A 20,343-nucleotide genomic window follows, 5' to 3' on the forward strand; every position below is an offset into this window, starting at 1 on the left:
AAAAAAGTTTAAGAACAAATTAATATCAAAAGATATGGTTAAAATTTTATTTGTCATTATACATAAGTTTCATGCACATGTCACATCAGCAAAAAATAAAAAAATCAACTACTGATTAATAGAAAGAGTTTTTTGCTATTCGAGAAAATAATTCAAGAATAAAATTGCCCTACTTATTAGTATAAGATACCCTACACTCCTTAAAAAAAAGTTCAAGGTAAAAATACACCTTGAGCCAATAATATTTCCCATAAATCAATAATTGCCTATTAACAAACTTTAAAGTGTAGGCAGTTGGATTTTGAATTGATTTGATATTAAAAAATTTATTATGTAGAGATTTATATATAGGTAGTTGGATTTTGAATTTGCAACTCATTTTACTTATTTTAATAGGAAAATCAAATCTTAATAATTAAATTTAAAACTAACATGTCATTATTTAAATACTTTTAGGATTTTGTAACTTTATCTTTTAAATTTACAATTTTGTCTTTTTGATTTTGCAACTCGATTTTCTAATTTTAAAATTGAAAGTATAATGCATTATATGAAAATGCTTGCTAAAAACTTAAGACACTTTATATTTTAAAATTTATTAAGACTTTACTTGAATAAAATGATCACGTTGAGAAAGTGTCATTCCTCCAAACAAGGAATCAAACAGGCCTAAGTCTCTAAAATCACAGACATGAACTAGTAAGTGTGCTATACCAACTGTTCCATCCCCATTTATCACAACTAATATTGAGATCAAATTTTCACAATTAAGCATCCACTCAAAGATTCAAGCGCCTTTTCAAAAGAATTTAAAGCCCACATTGCTCTTTGACTCTAGCATCTAATGAAATACTCCACCCTCCTCGAATTATATTACAAATTACAAAAGCTCAATTTACCTTTTGTTCCTTTATTCCTTAGGTTGAGGTCTGACCAGAGGCATCTTTCACATTTACCTTCTCCACACGCTATCGGACATTGTATGCACTCTTCATCAATAGACTAAAGTGATTGCCAAGATGAGAATAGTAAATAAGTATTTGACTAACAATCTATAGAACTTTTGCATTTAGGAGAACTTTAATGAAGAACCTCTAAAAAAATTTAATATCTGATAAAAACTTGAACAGATCGTATATTTATTAAAACAATACCTTCACTTGTTAATTATTAATGTTTAATTGTCAGAAGTTCTTTTATGAAATTAAACTACTTCCAGGGTCCTTTACTAATATCCTCCCGCTTGTTTGTGACGTTTGTTTAGAATGGACTGATTGAAGCACTAAAAGCATAAGTTACTACTATAACAAATAGGCCACTATCAAATTTCAACCATGGTGTGCACCATTACCATTGCCCATGGCAGAGATAGCACACGCCATGCCTGTACCACATGAAATTGACAACATATCACAGTTCACAGCTATGGTATTATCCACCATGTCCTGGTGCTAGCACAGATAGTGCACACCATCTATTCACGGCTGTGGTGTTATCCAAACTAGTCGTTATGCTGTACTGTGCGCCATGAAATTGAGGTGCTGCACCATGCAACATGAGATAACTAACCGTTACACTAGGATATAGTGATTTAAGTAGATCAACTTCCTTAGGCCTAAAGATTTCTTCAGAGAGACAGTTCAAAACAAACATTTACAGAAACAGTCACAAAAAAGAGGAACATTACAAATTGTATACGAAGCAAACCAAAGTTTCATGTTAGGCAACTTAAAAATTACGAAGGTCATTTAGACAGAGATTTTCTCGGTTACATGCCACAGGCTACTCATGAAATCAATCGAAAAGCCAGAAACTTTTGAGAATGCAAGCAGCAATCAACTTCTGAATTATCATATGATGTATCTTATCTCAGTTACTACTGATACTAACTTCCCAATTAATGTTAGTATATTCCATTCTCGATTCTTGCTTTCCTTTGGCAAGAACCGCTTGCAACTAACTAACATGTGACAAAAGGAAAAGAAAAGGCCTCACAAAGTATTCTAAAAGGCTTGAAGTTAATACATCATTAACAGAGCAATGTACTGTATAAGCACTCCAGAATAAGATTAACTTGAGTCATACCAGGAGTCATTAATTTTACTATCACAATATGAGAATGATAAGAAAATTCTATCCATCAATTACTGGGTCGATGCACACTTGCACTTACCTCAATTCAAAAACAGGTTAGAAATACATTCGCAGAGAATGGAATTGTAATGGAGGACGCTACTGTAAATGGTTTGAGAACATAATGCTTTACACTTTAAATATATTTTACAGCTTACTAATTAATATCACCGCATAAATTTATCAACATTGAATGGTACCCCATGCATCACATAATGTAAAAATCTAGTTTTGTAATATCAACTAATTGGCTGCATACCAACATGTTAAAAGCATAGAAAAGTATCTGAGAAAGACTTATTGAATGAAATAAAGAAGTTCTTCCCTCCCAGCTGCTTTCTCTCACTCTCTTATCCTTTTTCTTTTTTCCCCTTGAATTTACCCTCTCCAATTCCAATCCTTATCATTGGTATCAAATCCATGGTCAACAATGGCAGATGCAGTGAAATCTCAAGTTGCAATGAGAGAAATTGAAGAAAAATTCTGACAGATGATGGGTCAATGTGATAAAGGGGTTTGAACAGCAGTGAATCAAAGGATTTTTAAACATGGAACACATGAGTGAAGCACAAGCTTCACTGATGGAAATCAAGGAGACTCCACTTAACACTCAACCACAGAGATGAATATTTCCAAATGGCGATGAATTAGGTAATGTTAGCCATGTATAATAAGGCAAAAAACAACAACAACCATCTTTATCTCACTAAGTGAGGTCAATTAGATGAATTGCATTATGTCATTATACTCTATCAGCAACTAACTCTCTAAATAGACCATTCACCAAAAAGTCTCACTCAATAACTTCCTTAAGAAGAGTGGAATGAATGCATATGTCAGCAAATCATAATGCCTGGTTAGGTCCTTTTCTGCATTTTCCAACACCAAAAGGAAGGAGTGGATTTTCATAATGAACTGGTGGGAAACTTTGGTAGGAGATCTGAATTGGATCATGGGTACGATGACAAGTAAAGTTGCTTGTTGAGCCTATGGAGATGAAGGAGGTGCTTCCAACTTCCAAGGACACTGTAATGGTTTTGGCTATTGAACTGCCATCAATCTTGAGGAGCAGATGACGGTGCCCTTGATAAATACATTGATGGAGTTAATTTGGGCCTCTCAAGAACTAATTTCATAAATTAAGTTAGTCTATTATACAGGGCACAAGATTTCCATTATTTGGCAAGTGAGTAGCAGAAGATAAGGTAATCAAGGATTGGTAAACTTCAATGGAAGTAGAGAATAATGGCTGCATTTGGATTGTAATAACGTGGTTTCACATATGAATTGATGCTGGTTGATTAGAAATGCTGGTATGCAAAGTAGTTTGACTTAACCCATAGTGGTTTAAGGCAATTCAATGTTGGTGTAAGGTAATTCGAATTGATCTGAGGTCAATTGAGTAATGTGATGTTTCTTGTTGAGTACTCAGTCCTCTCAATATTTTTCATATCAATATCAATATCATCAACATATCTGTAAAAGTTGTAAGAAACCATATTGTTCACAAGTCGTGAACAGTGCAACTTATCACAAATTTCATACAAATGCACGAGACCTGCTTTAATTAACAGTAATTAATTGTTTTGACAAAGAGTCTGTAGCGTAACATTGTAGTCAATGGTGCTTTAGGGGGGAGTCCTAACAGGGAATATAATTGTAATGAAGGGAATTGAAGTAATAATAGAACTATGAGGGTATTAAATTGAATAGAAAGTACTTGGTTCTATGCTTAGGGATCCTACCAAGTTTGAATGAAAAAATCATGGTTCTTTTCAATTAACTCAATCCCTTTCCTTTGATTTAAACAATCTAGATCTCTTCATCCAAATCAATCGAAGGGCTAAGATTTCTCAAACTGATTATTGTTCTGCCTAAAATTGAAAGAATGCGGCCTAGTTAAAAGCATAGGAAGGTAGGAGAGAAGAATTATCTTATGGCATAATGAAATTTATTCTCCCAGCTACTCTGTCTTTGTCGCTCTCTTCTCCTCCTCCTTCTATTTTTCTTCCTAAATTTTTCCCTCTCAAATTCTGAACACTGTCAAATATGGGATAAATGGAGTATACACAAATTTGCTTAAACATTACATCATCAATCCAGATAAGAAAAACTTAAAGCATATATATAGAATAGGCCGGATTTCATACAAATCCAAAGCAAAGACAGAAAATTGAAGGAGCACGGAGGGCCACCGTTTCCATAAACCAGCTACATTAGCTACATAACATGAATATTGGGGCCCAAAATATTCAAAATAGGGGGGGGGGGGACCAAACGAAAAATAGATCAGCATAGTTTGGTGAATTCGTCCACTACATATAAAAATTTGAAGGAAAAAAAAACAAAAAGGAGCCAAACCAGTAACAGCAAACATCTCGAATTCACGACCAAAGCACCCAACAAAGGAAGGGAATAGTATATAAACAAGATGTAGCCAATTAGTCGATAAAAACATCAAAAGAGAAGAAAAGCCATATGCGGAAGCATCTCACTTAGCCACCATTCTGGCAATGAAATCCTCGTAACGGATCTTGCCATCGGAACCAACATCAACTTCCTTGATCCACTCATCAAACTCAGCGGGCTCGAGTTTCTCGCCAATGCTGGTGAGGATGTGTTTGAGCTCCGTGACGGAGACAAATCCGGTGGAGTCCTTGTCGAGAACCTTGAAAGCATCGCGAAGTTGCTTGTCGAAAGGCTCGGCCTTCATGTGCTTGCCCATGAGCTCGAGAAATCGAGGGAAGTCGAAGGGGGCGGAGAGATTTTCTTCGGCGATGATGGCTTTGAGTTGAGCTTGGGTGGGGTTTCCGCCGAGAGAACGCATGAGGATCCCAAGCTCGGAAGGAGCGATCCGACCGTCATTGTCGGTATCGAAGAGAGTGAAAGCTTCCTTCATGGAAGCAACCTGGTCGTCGCTCAGACCCATTTGATTTGATTTCGGGATTAGATGCTTTCTCTTTCGCTTCCTGAGATGCCAGTGCTGGTGCGATGCCCGGTGGCGATGATGGACGCAAAAGAAATGCCTCCTCTTTTGTACTGTCGAAAATGGCTGGTCTTCTTTCCTCGGATCTCCGCACAAAAAGAAAGCCACAGCCCACACGACGTCGTTCATAGCGCCATTGGTCAAGACTCTGGAGAGGAATTTTATAAATAATCTTTAATTTTATTAAACTTTTGTAACATAATTTTTAAAAAATATATTTTCTGTCCTCTAATCCCAATAATTTCAAATGGTTATTTTTTATGATAATTCTTATTATTTTAAAAAAATAAATTTAATATATTAATATTTGAAAATTTCTTATCAATGTTTAAGAGTTTAATGTATAATTTTTTTTGTGATGAAACTAATGATGTTAGGATTAAAAAAATTAAAAAAATATTTTATAAAATTAAAAAATTAAAATAAAACCTTCTATAAAATAAAATATGATTAAAAGTATACTTTAATCATAAAGTTTAATAATGACCTTTTATAAATTTATTTTTTAAAAAAATAAATTTTCAAAAGTACACTTAATTTAATATGACTTTAAATCTACATATTGAATCATTACATTACAATTACTCTACAAAATAAGCATTTTTTGCCATGGCTTCCTCTCAGAAAATTGAAACCCAACTAGAGAAGATGAGTTCACCATCCTCCAATTGGCATATAGCAAATTTCTGATTTGGTGTGTGACAGAGCTTTGGTTATGTTATTTTAGTTTTTAGATATAAATGTAAAATTTTGCATCCACTTCCTGGCAAGACATGCCTGTAACAGAATGAGTAGCTATCGTCTAACTCACTTTTTATGGATTGATATATAATCGTTTTTTGATTAATGAATCTCTCTTCCGAATAAAAAAAATTAAAAGTAAGTGTTTTTTAACACACACATATGCATGTATAGGATTTGAATTAAATATGTTTAATTTCCTACATGTTATGTTTGATTTGTTCAGTCTTTATTTTATCTATGAATGGTATGAATTTTTATTAATATTATATAATATATTGAATACTTTTTTTTTTACAATTGAGAAGGAAATTGTTTTATTATAGTGCATTCTTCTTTTGCAATTATTGAAAAATAATTTTGCTAACCAACAATCAAACATCTTTTTTTTTATGAAAATAAAAGTACGTTTCTTTTGCAATTATGTAAACAAATAATTTATATTAACATAATGACAGCACTTTAAATAAAATTAATTAAAAATAATGAATAAATAATGTACAGTAAAATAATGAATAACTTAATATAAAATAATGAACAACAACAATAAAAGATGAACAACTTATGTTTGTGTTGTCCACATATATTTTGTGAAGAGAGTTAATTTTATTATTTCTCTCAATATTTTTATTTTACTTTAGTGCCATTGACTGTAGTATGATTATAGTTTTAGAGTTTTTAAATTTTTCTTTTTTATTAAATATGGTGAATGAATCTTTGTCGAAATTTTTCTCTCTTTTTGTAACAAAAATCAAAAGATTCTCAGCCAAGATGGGGAAATGAAACACGCTTGTCGTATCTGGATCTCCCGAATATTATAAACTATAAAGCAGCGAAAAGAGAAGGATACAAGTCAATAATCGAGGGAGGGCTAGGATTGAGGTGAATCGCGCAGGCAAATGTCGGATCAGTGGGAATTGCGATCGATAAAATAATTACATGACCCTGAATCCTTAAACCAATCTATATACTGTAGTGGTTGCATGTAAAGTAAGTCAAGCCCATCGTTAAATCCATCAACTCAACTGGGTTAGTAGTTTAATTAAGCTCAAATCAATTTAAGTAGTAAATCAATCTAAATTAAAATAATATAATTTAAATAAAAAATTATTAATCATAAAAACATTCAATTAAATTCAAAATTAATCTTATTACAAGATACAAATATAATAATAATTAGAGAACTATAGCCACCCAAAAATCTAATAATAGTCAAATATAATTTTCTAAATATTTATTCTTACAATTATAATTTACAACCATTCAATCATTAAAAAGTCTAAAATTAATAATCATTAACATTAAAATCATCAACTATAATAATCATAATTTATAAATGTTAAGTAACAATAGACAAATAAATAACAGCAAATAATAAAAAATTAAAACAATTGAGACACAATTAACTTAAAAAATTCTGAATCTTTTAAGTTTAAACTTACAATTAAGATCCTTTATTTGAAGTTTGAATCACAGATAGTGAAATTTGGTTTAATTGCATTGCCCTCTGTTGTCTTGCTTTTTAAAATTTCAAGCTGAATTTTTTACTTTTTATTTACTTTACAATTTTAAAAATAAAAAAAATAAAGTGACTCTATTGTCCCAGTAACTTGGCCAGGTTAGCTCGGGTTGACCCTAGGTTAGTCGAGTTACACCAAGTCAGTGACTAACCAATTTAAGCGGAAATCCAAACTAAAAAAGAGATCGAGTCACCTGTTCACAGGCTAAATTGGTTGATCTGATCTGAGTTTCCATACATGGATGTGAAAAGATATTTATCCTTGCCTAAAATTGAGGAAGCCTAAAATATAAATACTAAATTAAAATATATAAAATGTTTCTAAATTTTGATACAGTGCACATAAGCTTCTCACTTTTAAAATATTAAAATTAAATTTTTTATTTTTTATTTTTTATATCATAGATTCTCATACCATTATTTTTTAAGTATTTTGATATCAGAAGTTGTCCTATTATATTGAAAAAAAGACACGTAGCAACTTACTTGACATTTGTTGTAAGCTAATAGTAGTGACGGACCTAAAAAAACTTATTTGAGTGAGCAATATTTAAGCTAAATGTAAATTTTGATATTTTTGAAGAAAATATAATTCTAAATATTAATTACAGTAATATATAACTAAAATAATATGAAAATTTTAAAAATATATATTAGTTTCATTTGTGTCATAAATTTATTTTTATAATAAGTATAACTTAATTTTAATTTAAATATTTGTCAAATTAATATAATTAAATGTTTTATATGTTTAGTAGGTTAGTCGAACAGCATCAAAAATGACTGATACATAAGCTTGTAATAATAAAAACATTTTTTCAACCAAATCCTCCACCATCTCTTTTATTTTATTTGAAATGGACCTCCCTTGCCTTGTTTGATCTGATAGTGTTTGCGGATTAAATTAAAGATTAAGAAGGAAGCATCAATAACAACAACAAAAAGATTAAGAAGGAAGCTCGCGTTGGCCCATAAAAGAAGGGAAGCCCAAAAAAACAAACGACTAAGAGAGAAAACTAGAAAAAGGGGTCATTAGCTTTTGCCATTATGGCCCATGCCTAGATTACAGTTAGAAAATAAAAAGAAAAGGCCAAGCTCAACAACCCAACTCAATCATGTCTTAAAAAAACAAAAATTAGTACGTTGGGCATGTAAAAAAGACTTTTTTCTTTTATTGAAATAGGACAAATATTTTTTAAGAAAAAAAATAACTTTCGGCCTTTTATAGTTTTAGCGTATTTTTATATTAGTTCCTATAATTTTATTTTATTATTTCAAATCCCTTAAGTTTCATTTGTCTACAACATTTATTCTTATATTTTTAAATATGACCATAAGAACTTAATAGTGATTAACATATGCATAACCCCAGTTACTTATTGACTAGTTAAAATTATTTATTAAGTTTGTATAAAAATGAGTAAAAGACGCAAAAAAAAAAAAACAAGATATTAAATCAAAATCCTAAGTATGAATGGGCTATTTAACTTGATCCTATTTTGTGCAGAAGGTTTTTTATTTTTTTTCAACTCGACACTTTTATCACTTGACCTTTAAAGTTTTTTTTTTTTAATTACAAGCCCATGGCAAAGCCATGCTGATTAAAGAAAAATAAGTAAGATCGTTGAAAATGAGGTGTTTGCACCTATCGAGGAGGGTCATTCAAAAATTTAATATCCATCATCTTTTTGCATTTTATAAGCAAGTCAATAAGTAAAATTGTCAGTCAATTTGTAAGAATGATCTAAAGTAACAATCAATTCTTTCATAATGAGATCTATGAGTTTTATTATTCCCCAAACTCTCAAGCTATGTACCTTGAATAATGTCATAAGCAATTAAGCATCGCATAGAGGACCGCTCTAATGCACCTCTCTATCTACTATTACAGTAAATATAATTGTAAGTTAGTGTACAATAAAATTATTTCCACTGTAGATCTATAGTTGTTTAGATGCGGGCTTGCTTGGATTAGGTTGGTGTGTTAAGTGGGATGTTTAGGGCCATTGGATTTGATTATTCTAGAAAAAATTGAAGAAAAATCTGGCTACCCATCTTCTTCAAAGTGAGAAAAAGAAATCTTTAGGAACAAAAAATAAGACAAAATAACGATTCTTTAGTTGGTGTGTAACATTATAGGCAACAAGCCATCTCTCCTTAATCTATTTTCATTGACTGTGCTTAGTTTCGATCTATGAATGATTATTATTTGCAAGCCACCTTGGTTCTAGCACCAGCATTAATAATCATGGCTAGGAAACATCGATGCAGGTGAGCTGTCTAAGATATGTTGCCAATTAATTATGTTTCAGTGGTTGTTTCAAAATTTTGATTGAAAGGTTCTATTTCATATGTTGATAAATGATAAACTTATGTATTAGATATGATGGTGATTCTTGGCTACACTTGTATAACATTGACAATAATGCATATGATCAAGAGCTAAGGAGAGATGGAAGGCAAGAAGGTAGGCACAAATTCTCAAGGTTCTAAAAATCAGATCGATCATTGAATCAGATGAGGTGCTAGTTTAAGTGTTAATGGTTTGACCGTGGTCAAATCATGATTGAATCAGATATAATTAATTTAATATTTATAGATAATATATATACATATATATCACAAAATAAATTCATCCAAAATTATAAAAACTAATATTTAAATTAAAGAAAATTTTTAAGTTATCTATAAATTTATATTTTAATATTTTATAAGAATAATATTGTAATATAATCTATTTCATTCACTTCATTTAAAAAAAACAAATAACATTTAATATGATTTTTTTACTACCCAGAAAATAATATTTAATTGTATTAATGTGAATTTTTTATCAAAATGTTTGCATTAATGAAAAAATAAATAAATATTTATACTCCCCCTCTCATTTCAAATTCTTCCGCTGCTCCTCTGTACACTTACAGCTTTTTAATATAAATAATAATAATATTATTAAAAATTATTAATATAATATTATAATATAATAATGGATGGTTCACGTGGAGAGAGAATTTTTTATCGCAAGCCTAGTACCCTAACTCCAGTCATCACCTTCAGTCCTCCCTTTCTCCATTTTCCTCTGCCGCCATGACTATTTCTAAAGTGCAATATATCATCTTCATAGCAATAGATGATTTTATGGTTGATCAGGTAGTTTTGTTGCTGGCAAAATGCATTCAAGGCAGTGGTTTATTATAAAATGCATTCTTTTCTTGGATTTTAATAAATATCTTTCATTTCTTTTCATCTTTGTCTTTTTTGTAGCTTCTCCCGTCATATTTCTTTCTTTTTTTTCAGATCCAGTCACTTGAATGTTGAACCATTCGAACCAGTCAACCACTCAATTTTTTCAGTTTGTCGACCAATTGACTGATTTTTGACCGGTTCATTGACCGCACGATTCATCTGCATCAACCAGACTGAACTAGTAATTGGTTCACGGTTGAACCGATCAAATCGGCCAATCCGATTTTTAAAACCTTGCAAATTCTAGAACAGTCAATATGTTATTGCTCTAATATGATACATTCATGTGGCACTGCCTATTTAGAAAATTCACACATGATTGAAGAAAGAGGTGGATTGGATCAAATATATCTGGAACAATCATGTGAGCTAAGCTTGTATAGAAGAAAGCTACGTAGAGGGCAACAACTTTTCCAAGATACTAAGGATATAGAGAATTGGTAATGTTATGTTATGAATTTTTTTTATTATTTTCTTTTGTTCAATTTCATTAACTGTTAGTATAAAATAATATTATATCCTTCATGTTTTTTTCACTAAAATTTAATGAATTTTACAACATTGATGGATGATAAACTTATTTACCAGTTGTGATGAATATTGCTACACACAACTAGGATGCTCTGAAAATAGTGCAAATTGTCCATATGTGAGACAATGTGAACTACATGAAGGTTAGTGCAAGTTTTGTAAAGTTGGTTTCATTATCATATTGAACTAACATTAACTATATATTGATGAATATCATAATGGAGGAGTTAGAATCTCACTAATTAATAATGAATCTAGATGGCTTATTGATGGTAATTCTTTATTTGTTTTTAATACATGTATTGTCTTTTTTATGTTTTAGTTGATAAATTTAATGTCTTATATTAAGACTTAAGTCACAATTATTCATTGCATGCAATGTAGAACTACATTGACGAAGAAGATTCTAAGTTTATGTGTCATGAATGTGGTGCTATGATGTGGCATAATGAGAGAGCAAAAGCCGGAGGAGCATCTAATTCCATTCTATTCTCTCTTTGTTGCCTCCAAGGAAAAATAAAATTAGCACATGCTCTTACATTAATCACTTATTTTTTTTATGTTAATGATAGTGATTCAAATAACTTTTTATCTAATATTTGAGGGTATAACAACATGTTCTCTTTTACTTCAATGGGAGGCAAAATTAAAAATTTTATTAGCCGTCGTCCATGTTCATTTATGTTGTTTGACTAAAACTATCATAGAATTGGTAGTTTACTTCTAGTTGTTGGTTTTCAGCCTGTATATTTACAATTATATGTATATAACATTGAGCATTAAATTTTAAATAGAATATCACTAGTTAGGTATGAACCAAAATTAATTTCCTAGCATTGCTTTGTCATTAAATATTGACTAAATCTAACAAAATTATTCTTTTATTTTGTAGCAATCGAGATAATTGAGTAGGTGAAATAGATACAACAATCATGAAGAATATAACACTATTTAATGATGTCAATTCATTAATGAAAAGATATCAAATGGCTTTATTCTTTATTAAGAATAATGAAGGACACAATGTGAATATACAATTGGTCAGTAGAAGACCTACTAATGAGAGAAACTATTCTTTACCAAGCTTCTCTAAAATTGCTGCATTAATAGTCAGTAATCTTGATCATGCATACCACCTTAGGGATATTATTGTTGAAAGATAATTAGGAGAACTACACTGCATTCATGAATTACGCATATTATATTTGCCCTTACCATATTCCATTTTGTTTCCCTTTGGAATAGGTGGTTATGAAGATAATATTGAACATAATGGTGTTAGGTACATACAAAATGAAAAGAAAAAAATATGTCTTTGTGTGTGAATTTTTTGCTTTTTGATTGATGAATCATAATAATGAAATATCTATCCTCTTATATGTTAGAAAATTGCTACAACAATTTATTGTGATGACTAAACAATGGTTGGGGTAGATTGATTGCTATTTATTAGGCAATGCAACAAAAATTATGAGTTGACAAATATAAAAATTTATCAGACACTATCTTAAGAAGTGATATTGATGCTATGTCAATAGGGAGAAGAGTAGTTCCGCCATTATCATTTATAGGAGGAGCTAGATACCTAATTGAGAACTACTAAGATGCAATGACTATTTGTAGGTGGAAGAACTATCTAGAGCTATTTGTCACTTTTACTTGCAATCTAATATGATCAAAGATCAAATGTTTTTGCAATAAGAGATCTTTGTTAGCTTCAAATTGGCCATATATTGTTGCAAGGATCTTCCAACTAAAATTACAATCATTAATTAAAGTATTGAAAAAGGAAAAAGTTTTTGAAAAAGTAACAATAGGTCTCCTACTTCTTTTATGCTATTTGATTGCATTGTTCTTTTCATAAATCATATTAATTTTTTTATCTATCTATTATGTTGGTGTTTATCCTTTTTGCAATTATAGTGTCTTGATATATCTTTATCTTTAGTAATTCACCTTTTTTCTTTGTTTAATTTCTTGTAGTTGCTTATATTGTTGAGTTCCAAAAAAGAGGTTCACCTCATGCACATATCTTACTATTCTTAGATAAGCAAAGGAAGATTAATACCCTAAAATTAGTTGACAAATATATATCAACTGAGATTCTAGATAAGGATCAAGACCCACAATTATATAACTTGGTTAAAAGTCATATAATTCATGGACCTTGCGAGCCTAGCAATCCAAATTCTCCATGTATAAAAGATAATAAATGCAGCAAGAATTTTCCCAAGAAATTCAACCAAGAAACTATTGTAGATGATAATAAATATAAAAATGCATATTTGTTATACAAGTTTCAGTGTCATGTAAACGTGGAGAAAACTAATTACTCATAATCTATCACATACATATTCAAATATGTTAGTAAAGGGAATGATTGAGTCATTGCACCACTCTACAATGACGATTCATCCTTGTCCTCAAACATGGTTCTAGATGAAATCAAGCAATATTATGATTGTTGGTATGTCTCTTCTTGTGAAAGAGCATGGAGAATTTTTTTCTTTTGAAATATAGTATAAATATCCTATAGTTGAATGATTAGCGTTTCACTTACCTGTTGAGTAATTAATGTTATATTTTGATTTTGATCAAGTTAATGATGTGTTAACAAAACCTACTATAAATGATTCAATTGTGCTTGCAAGGATGGATTGCAGTGCTAACAATAAAGATGGTAGGGATTTGACATATGTAGAGCTTCCAACAAGTTTTGTCTTTGATGGAAAAAATAACAATAATGATCAAAGTTAATTATGCTTAGAAGTTAATTATGAAGGTCAGCTTGTGGAAACATTTATGCGTGTTTTTTGGGCATTCAAGTCATGTACTGAAGCGTTTGAACACTTAAAGCTCATTATCTAAGTTGATGGTACTTTTCTATATGAAAAATATAAGGGCATATTTCTTATGGCTATGTCACAAGATGATGATCGAAATGTTGTACCCCTTGCATTTGCTATGGTTGAGGGAGAGACAAAATTTTCTTGGTCTTAGTTCTTATATAATGTTCACAAATATCGTAAAGGATAAAAATAAAATATGTTTAATTTTTGATAGGCATCGCTCAATAATGGTTGCAGTTGGGGATCCACATGTTTGGTGGCAACCACCGAATGGATACCATATTTTTTATGTAAGGCACATGGGACAAATTGGTTAAAGGAAAAGTTTATACACATTAGTATGAGTCAATTTTTTTTAAATCATAAAACCCTATCATGATATAATTATTAATGATATGTTTCTTATTACATATAGGTTATGCATATGAACATCATGTTGTTAACCAACAATTGGTTGAGATAGTATTGATCCATAAGTGAGCAGCAAAATGGATAGGTGAAGTTCCAATAAAAAAGTAGTCGTGTACATATGATATTGAAGGTCGATATATGGTCACATGACAACTAATCTAACAAAATGCATGAAAGTATTTTTAAAGGTGTCCAAAGCCTACCAATTATAAGACTTGTGAAGGCTACTATGTATAGGGTGAACTATTATTTTATCAAACGTGCCCAACAAGTTAAATCATAAATAATAGTTGATCAAATGTTTTTTAAGACAATTAATAAGAAGCTAGAAATGACCACACAAGCTACCTCTGCTTGTATTGTTCATACTTTTAATCGAAGGAAAACATCATTTGGGGTGTAAGAACCATACAATGTTCAAAGTCATTAATTTGGATGCTGTTACAAGATTAGCTTGAATAAGAAAAAATGTGATTGTGGAGAATTTCAAGTAAAAAAAATCATATGCAACATGTGCTAGTGTTGGCTTAGACCATTTACAATTCTTTGATCTTGTTTTCACTTTATAATATATGAGGCAAGCTTATACTAATAAGTTTTTCCCTATTGAAAATGAGACTCATTAGCGTGAAACTGATATTTCTAGTTTGATTACTGACTCATCAACAATTAGAGAAAGAGATCGTCCTCGCTCAACTTGCATATATAATGAGATGGATCAAACCATGCCCACTAAGCCAAATATATGTAGATTATGTAGATAAATGGGTCATAATTGCTCTACTTGTCCAAATAAACAAGTATATATAAATTAGTTTGTATGATTTGTAATGAATTTGACATTAGTAATTATAGATAAGTGTGTTAATTGTAATTGATATTTTTCTTGCTATTAGAAATTTCTTTGTTTCTTCAAATTGCATTGCAGTGGCATATAAATGGCTCAACCAAAGCAAGCTATTAACCTAAGCCCAGAAGAAAATACATTATTACATTTACAATAACATGTTTCATAGTTTGTGTGAAATGAAAATAATGTAAGTATCATTTCTCCTAATCTTTTCTAAAATTATTATACTTGACAATTTCATTAAGTTTAATTTTTCTCAGCACGATCACATTCTTCAAACTCGAAGAGTCATGCATGAGGATTGATTGATAGATCCACCACTCCAAATCAAAAAGTATCTTGAACGAGCTAGATTTTATAGAGTTATAAGAATAAGACAATTTGAATATGATCCAACTCTGATCTCAGAACTTGTTAAGAGGTGATGACTTGAGATGCATAATTTCATACCACTCATGGTGAATGTACAATAACTTTATTAGATGTTGCTATTCAATTAGGCCTTCCATGTATTGAAACTACTATCTCTGGTAAAACAAATTGAAATTGGTTTAATGTTTTGTGAATAGCTCCTTGGAATATGACCACTAGAAGATAAAATGTCATGACAAACGCTTGTAATTTTTGAGCTATTTGAACACTTTCACCACCTCCCAGATGATGCAAATGATATGCAAATCTAATAATTTACAAGAGTTTACATACTTAAGTTGATTGGTGGGTATTTAATGCCAGATAGGTCAGGGCAAAAAGTTTATTTAATGTATCTTCTGTTGCTTTGAAATTTTGAAGAAGCTAGTTGCTTTTCATGGGGATATGTAGTATTATTGCATCTTTATAAAGTTATGTAATGCCACCAACTCAACTAAGCAAGGGATAGGTGGGTGTTTATCATTACTTTACTTATGGGTATGGGATCGAACAAAAGCGACCTCTAAATCCAAATCCACAAAAAAATATCTATCCTCTCATACCCCCTATTGGATTTAGGTAATGCTTATTTTAGAATTTCACTAATGCGAGTTTATATTATTTATTTAATCATTTAAATTTATCAAGTTGCAAAAATTAATCACAGTTGGAAAAACATAAGTCGACCAACTCATTTTTGTGCCATAGCATTATAATAATATAGACTTTGGCTCGATGCAATAGCAGAGGATGAGATAATTTGGAAACCATGTGATTCTCAATTGGCGTAACTTTTGATTCCAAGCTAATGCTTAGTCACACCATAAATTTGGAGGGCCTCAATTCCTTTAATATATTTTCACATAATAGAATGGCACCATCTTGATCGCATCATGAGACAATTTGGTCTTCAACAACCTATTCCTTTTCCCTTGGTTAGATTGAGGAATGTCCACACATTACAACTTAGGATAAGAATATCATCAAATTAGATCAAGGAGCATGCAAACTTCATTGGTGCATGGGAAGGATGGGAACATCCTATTATAAAGTCTCTTATATCAAATAAGCTACTAGATCACACATCCAAGTACATGCGACTGTATTGGAGACATACTCGAAGGTGGATTAGCTCAAGAACTGCTACAACTAGTTTTGCAGTAAGTATTTACAATCATTATTTGTTTACAATTGATATTCCTACTTCTAATATTTTTTAACTAATTTGAAGCAAATATAGCAAAAGGTTTATATAAGTTAAGTCTTCAAAACCTTTTACAAATACCAATAATAGATTATCAAAAAAGGATTTGTCAAAACTAATGCAACATATTAATTGCGTTAAGAGAGCAACGCTTCACAATGGTCTCTCAACCTGCTCCGCCTACAGTAGATGTGCAACGCCCACATATTCCTCAAGGCAGATAAAGTAGGAGACGTTGAGGCTGTTTGTCTACATAATCACCTAATGTCATTGAAGATGAAGTAGAACAAGACCAATAAGGCCCTTCTTCTTCTAACTTGTTTACTCAATCCCATTGCATGCCCCTATCATCCTTGTCCTACTAGTTTAGCTCTCTAAATATTGAACAATTTGGCTCATTCAATTCTTTATTTAATAATCCACGGTTATTTATAGCCAAATACAATAGTTACACATTTGAACATAGAGGATCCTAGAATAAAATATTCACGACTCCAAGACATTTAATCTCCCATATAAAGTCTACTATTTTTTATTTGAATACTCCACCAATTATACCAGCTATAGAATTCTCAAAATCTCAACATGAAGAACCTCCAAGACAAGGACGACTGCAACATTAGACCCAAGAAAATGGGTTGAGCCCATAGACTAGCTCGTTCAACCCACCAATTTTAATAGATTGGGTTGAAAGAATTGACCCATTTTTTAAAATGGATTGGGCTAGCCCAACTGACAAAAATGGTGGGTTAAAATAGGCTGACATGTAGGCTGGCCTATTTTAAAAAAAATTATTTTTTAAATGATAATATATCTTCTTATAAATCTATAATAATAACAATATTTCTCAAATCTATAAATTATGAGTTCCAAATATGTTCTTTACATTTAAAACATAATGTAAATCTTTCTTACAATTTGCAAATGAAATTTTTGTTATAGTTTGTAAATCAATTAGTTATTAATTATTAGTTTTTATAGAAATATTTTGAATATATATTATTTATTAATCTCATAAGATTTATTCATTGAAATCACAAATATAAATTTGTTAAAAAAATAATATGAATTTATATTCAAATTTTATTTTAAAAAACAATATGAAAAAAATCATTGTCTATATATATGATATATTGATTATAAAGTTTAAATCATTTTAAAAAATAAGATTATATTTTGTGGGCTGGCTGCGGGCTCGCTAGCTCGCCAATGTACGGGTTGGGTTGAGTTTTCCTAACCTGTTTATCTTGACGAGTTGGCCCAATCCAACCCGCTAAAATGCTAACCCATGCAGCCTAGCTCATAGGTTGGCCCGTAACCTATTTGCACAGCTCTATGCAACATGTTATAAGGAGATCAAAGTATGGCATAAGAAGCCATTACGCATAGATTATGTTTTTCAATGTAAAAATATTTAATATTTAATTATTCTAAAAACAGTCTTTTGTGATTATTGACTAATTTTATTATTTTATATTTTTTAAATCATTATTTATTCTATTTCAATCAAAATTAATTACTAAAAATTATCATTATATAAAAAAAATATACGTAGTAGCTTGCACTTCATTAACGGTTATCCCATCAATTATTTTCGCAGAAAATAATTTAATAATCATAAAAATAACAATTTTACAATCATGATTATGTTAATGAAATCAATTATCAGCTAATGACGGGTTGGGCTAGGAATAGGTAGGAGAAAATCAGTTTTAATGAAGATAAAATGTAAAAATTGGCTCAATGAAACCAAGTTGTGTGCAAATATATCCACGCCTTCTTGGTTTCTATCAAACCAATTTGATATTCTATAGAATCATGAGAAATATTTTTTCTTTTATAGTATTGCCGTAATTATTTTCTTTTTATATAATATCTTGGTGTTTTTGTGATTTGACTCAAAGATACATCATTAAGACAAATAGAATAACCATCACAAACATTGTACTTTCCCTTAAAATTCAGTTTCCAAATCAATTTACATGGACAATTATGAAAAGGAATGAAATAGAAAGAATAGAACATGTAACCGATGATTTTAAAGATGAAGCAGACCGGATGGTTAGATCACTAACCGATCAAGCTAGAGGATTGGTTAATATGAAAAAACTATTTGAGAAGTTGGACTGTTGTAGACTAACCTTTAGATTAGAAATCAATGTCAAGTTGTAAACTAAGTTCGATTATGAGGAACCGGATAGTTCAAGATGTCCTCCCACTCTATTTTTTAACCGATTTTGATTTTTCACACTTATAAACGAGTTGTTTTCTCTCCATGTGTGTGACAACAACCCTCTTCCATGTCTAGCCTCTAACAAGAAGAAAGAAGAAGAAGTAGAAGAAGCTGCCCGCAAAGAAGGAGAACTGGAGAAGAAACCCTCTTCGTGTCGCGTCTTTGGTTTCTTTGTCCTTACTCCCTAGCCGTCTAGACTTTTGCGTGTGCTTATGTTGTGGTTGAATAGTGCTGAAGCTTGCTTATTTTCATCCACAACAAAGAAGCCAGTCGCAGAGAGAGAGAGAGAGAGAATAGAGATATTTTTTAGTAGATGATGATGAAAGACGCAAGGTCCAAGGACAGAGGACGTAATGTGCAAAAAGAGAGGGAAAGTGGAGGAAAAAGTGAAAAAACTACTGGTTAAAAGATTGAAATGTTCAAAATAAATAATAAAATATTTAAAATAGTAAATGGAAAAGACTAAGAGATCATATCAATGACATGGCATCAATTTTTTTTTTTTAACTAGCTTTCTCGTGCTCTGTTCTTGCTTTGGGAAGAATAAAATGAATGACTATTACATGCATTGTATCGTATTTTAATATATTTATAAAAATATTGTCATTTTTAATTTTTAACTTTTTTAATTTTTATTCGGTTTAGAATTTGTTATTAAATTATTTAAATTTTTGTATTTTATTATTAATTTTTATTTAATTATTGCATCACTAATTCAACCATTGGTCCATATAAATCATGAACTGATAACCTTTATGACTTAACGTTCGATTCGGCTTTTAAACATTGTGTGCAACGTGAGGAGAAAAAATAATAAAAGTTATTATTTGAGTGAAAAAATGTTGATGGAATACATGACTGAGTGGATTTTAGCAGCGTGACAAGTTTGGCGAAGGGAAGTTCACTTCGCTTTTTGGAGGGAAATATCTTGGGCTTGATCTTGGGCCTGGCCCTAGAGATCTTGTTCTTTGATTGGGCTTCTTAACGTTGATTACATCATTAATTGAAAATTATATCCTTACTTTTCAACTAGGAATCTGCTGGACGGAAGTTGGAAAATTCTTGAAGTTAGTCCTTTAGAAATTTAATCCCTTTCAGGTCAATAATGAATCAAGAATAAAGCCAAAGTTTTGATATATTACTTTTACTATTATAACAAAAATAATATTCACGTGGCATAATTTCAGTTTAAAAGATAGCAGTGACGGTAGAGTTTTTCTTTTTTAAAA

The 20,343-nt window shown here is 30.8% G+C and overlaps 1 protein-coding gene across 1 annotated transcript; it reads right to left on the minus strand.

Moving 5' to 3' along the window:
- Positions 1–4,235: 4,235 nt before the first annotated feature.
- LOC129311776 (probable calcium-binding protein CML13) lies at positions 4,236–5,201 on the minus strand. Its single transcript, XM_054954235.1, has one exon. It carries the CDS (start codon positions 5,060–5,062, stop codon positions 4,625–4,627), a length of 438 nt encoding a protein of 145 aa, XP_054810210.1. The 5' UTR covers positions 5,063–5,201; the 3' UTR covers positions 4,236–4,624.
- Between the last annotated feature and the right edge of the window lie 15,142 nt (positions 5,202–20,343).

This window comes from Prosopis cineraria, unplaced genomic scaffold (genome assembly GCF_029017545.1).
Source record: "Prosopis cineraria cultivar Desert tree isolate PC_DT_omini unplaced genomic scaffold, ASM2901754v1 PC5, whole genome shotgun sequence".
Taxonomy (NCBI): domain Eukaryota; kingdom Viridiplantae; phylum Streptophyta; class Magnoliopsida; order Fabales; family Fabaceae; genus Prosopis; species Prosopis cineraria.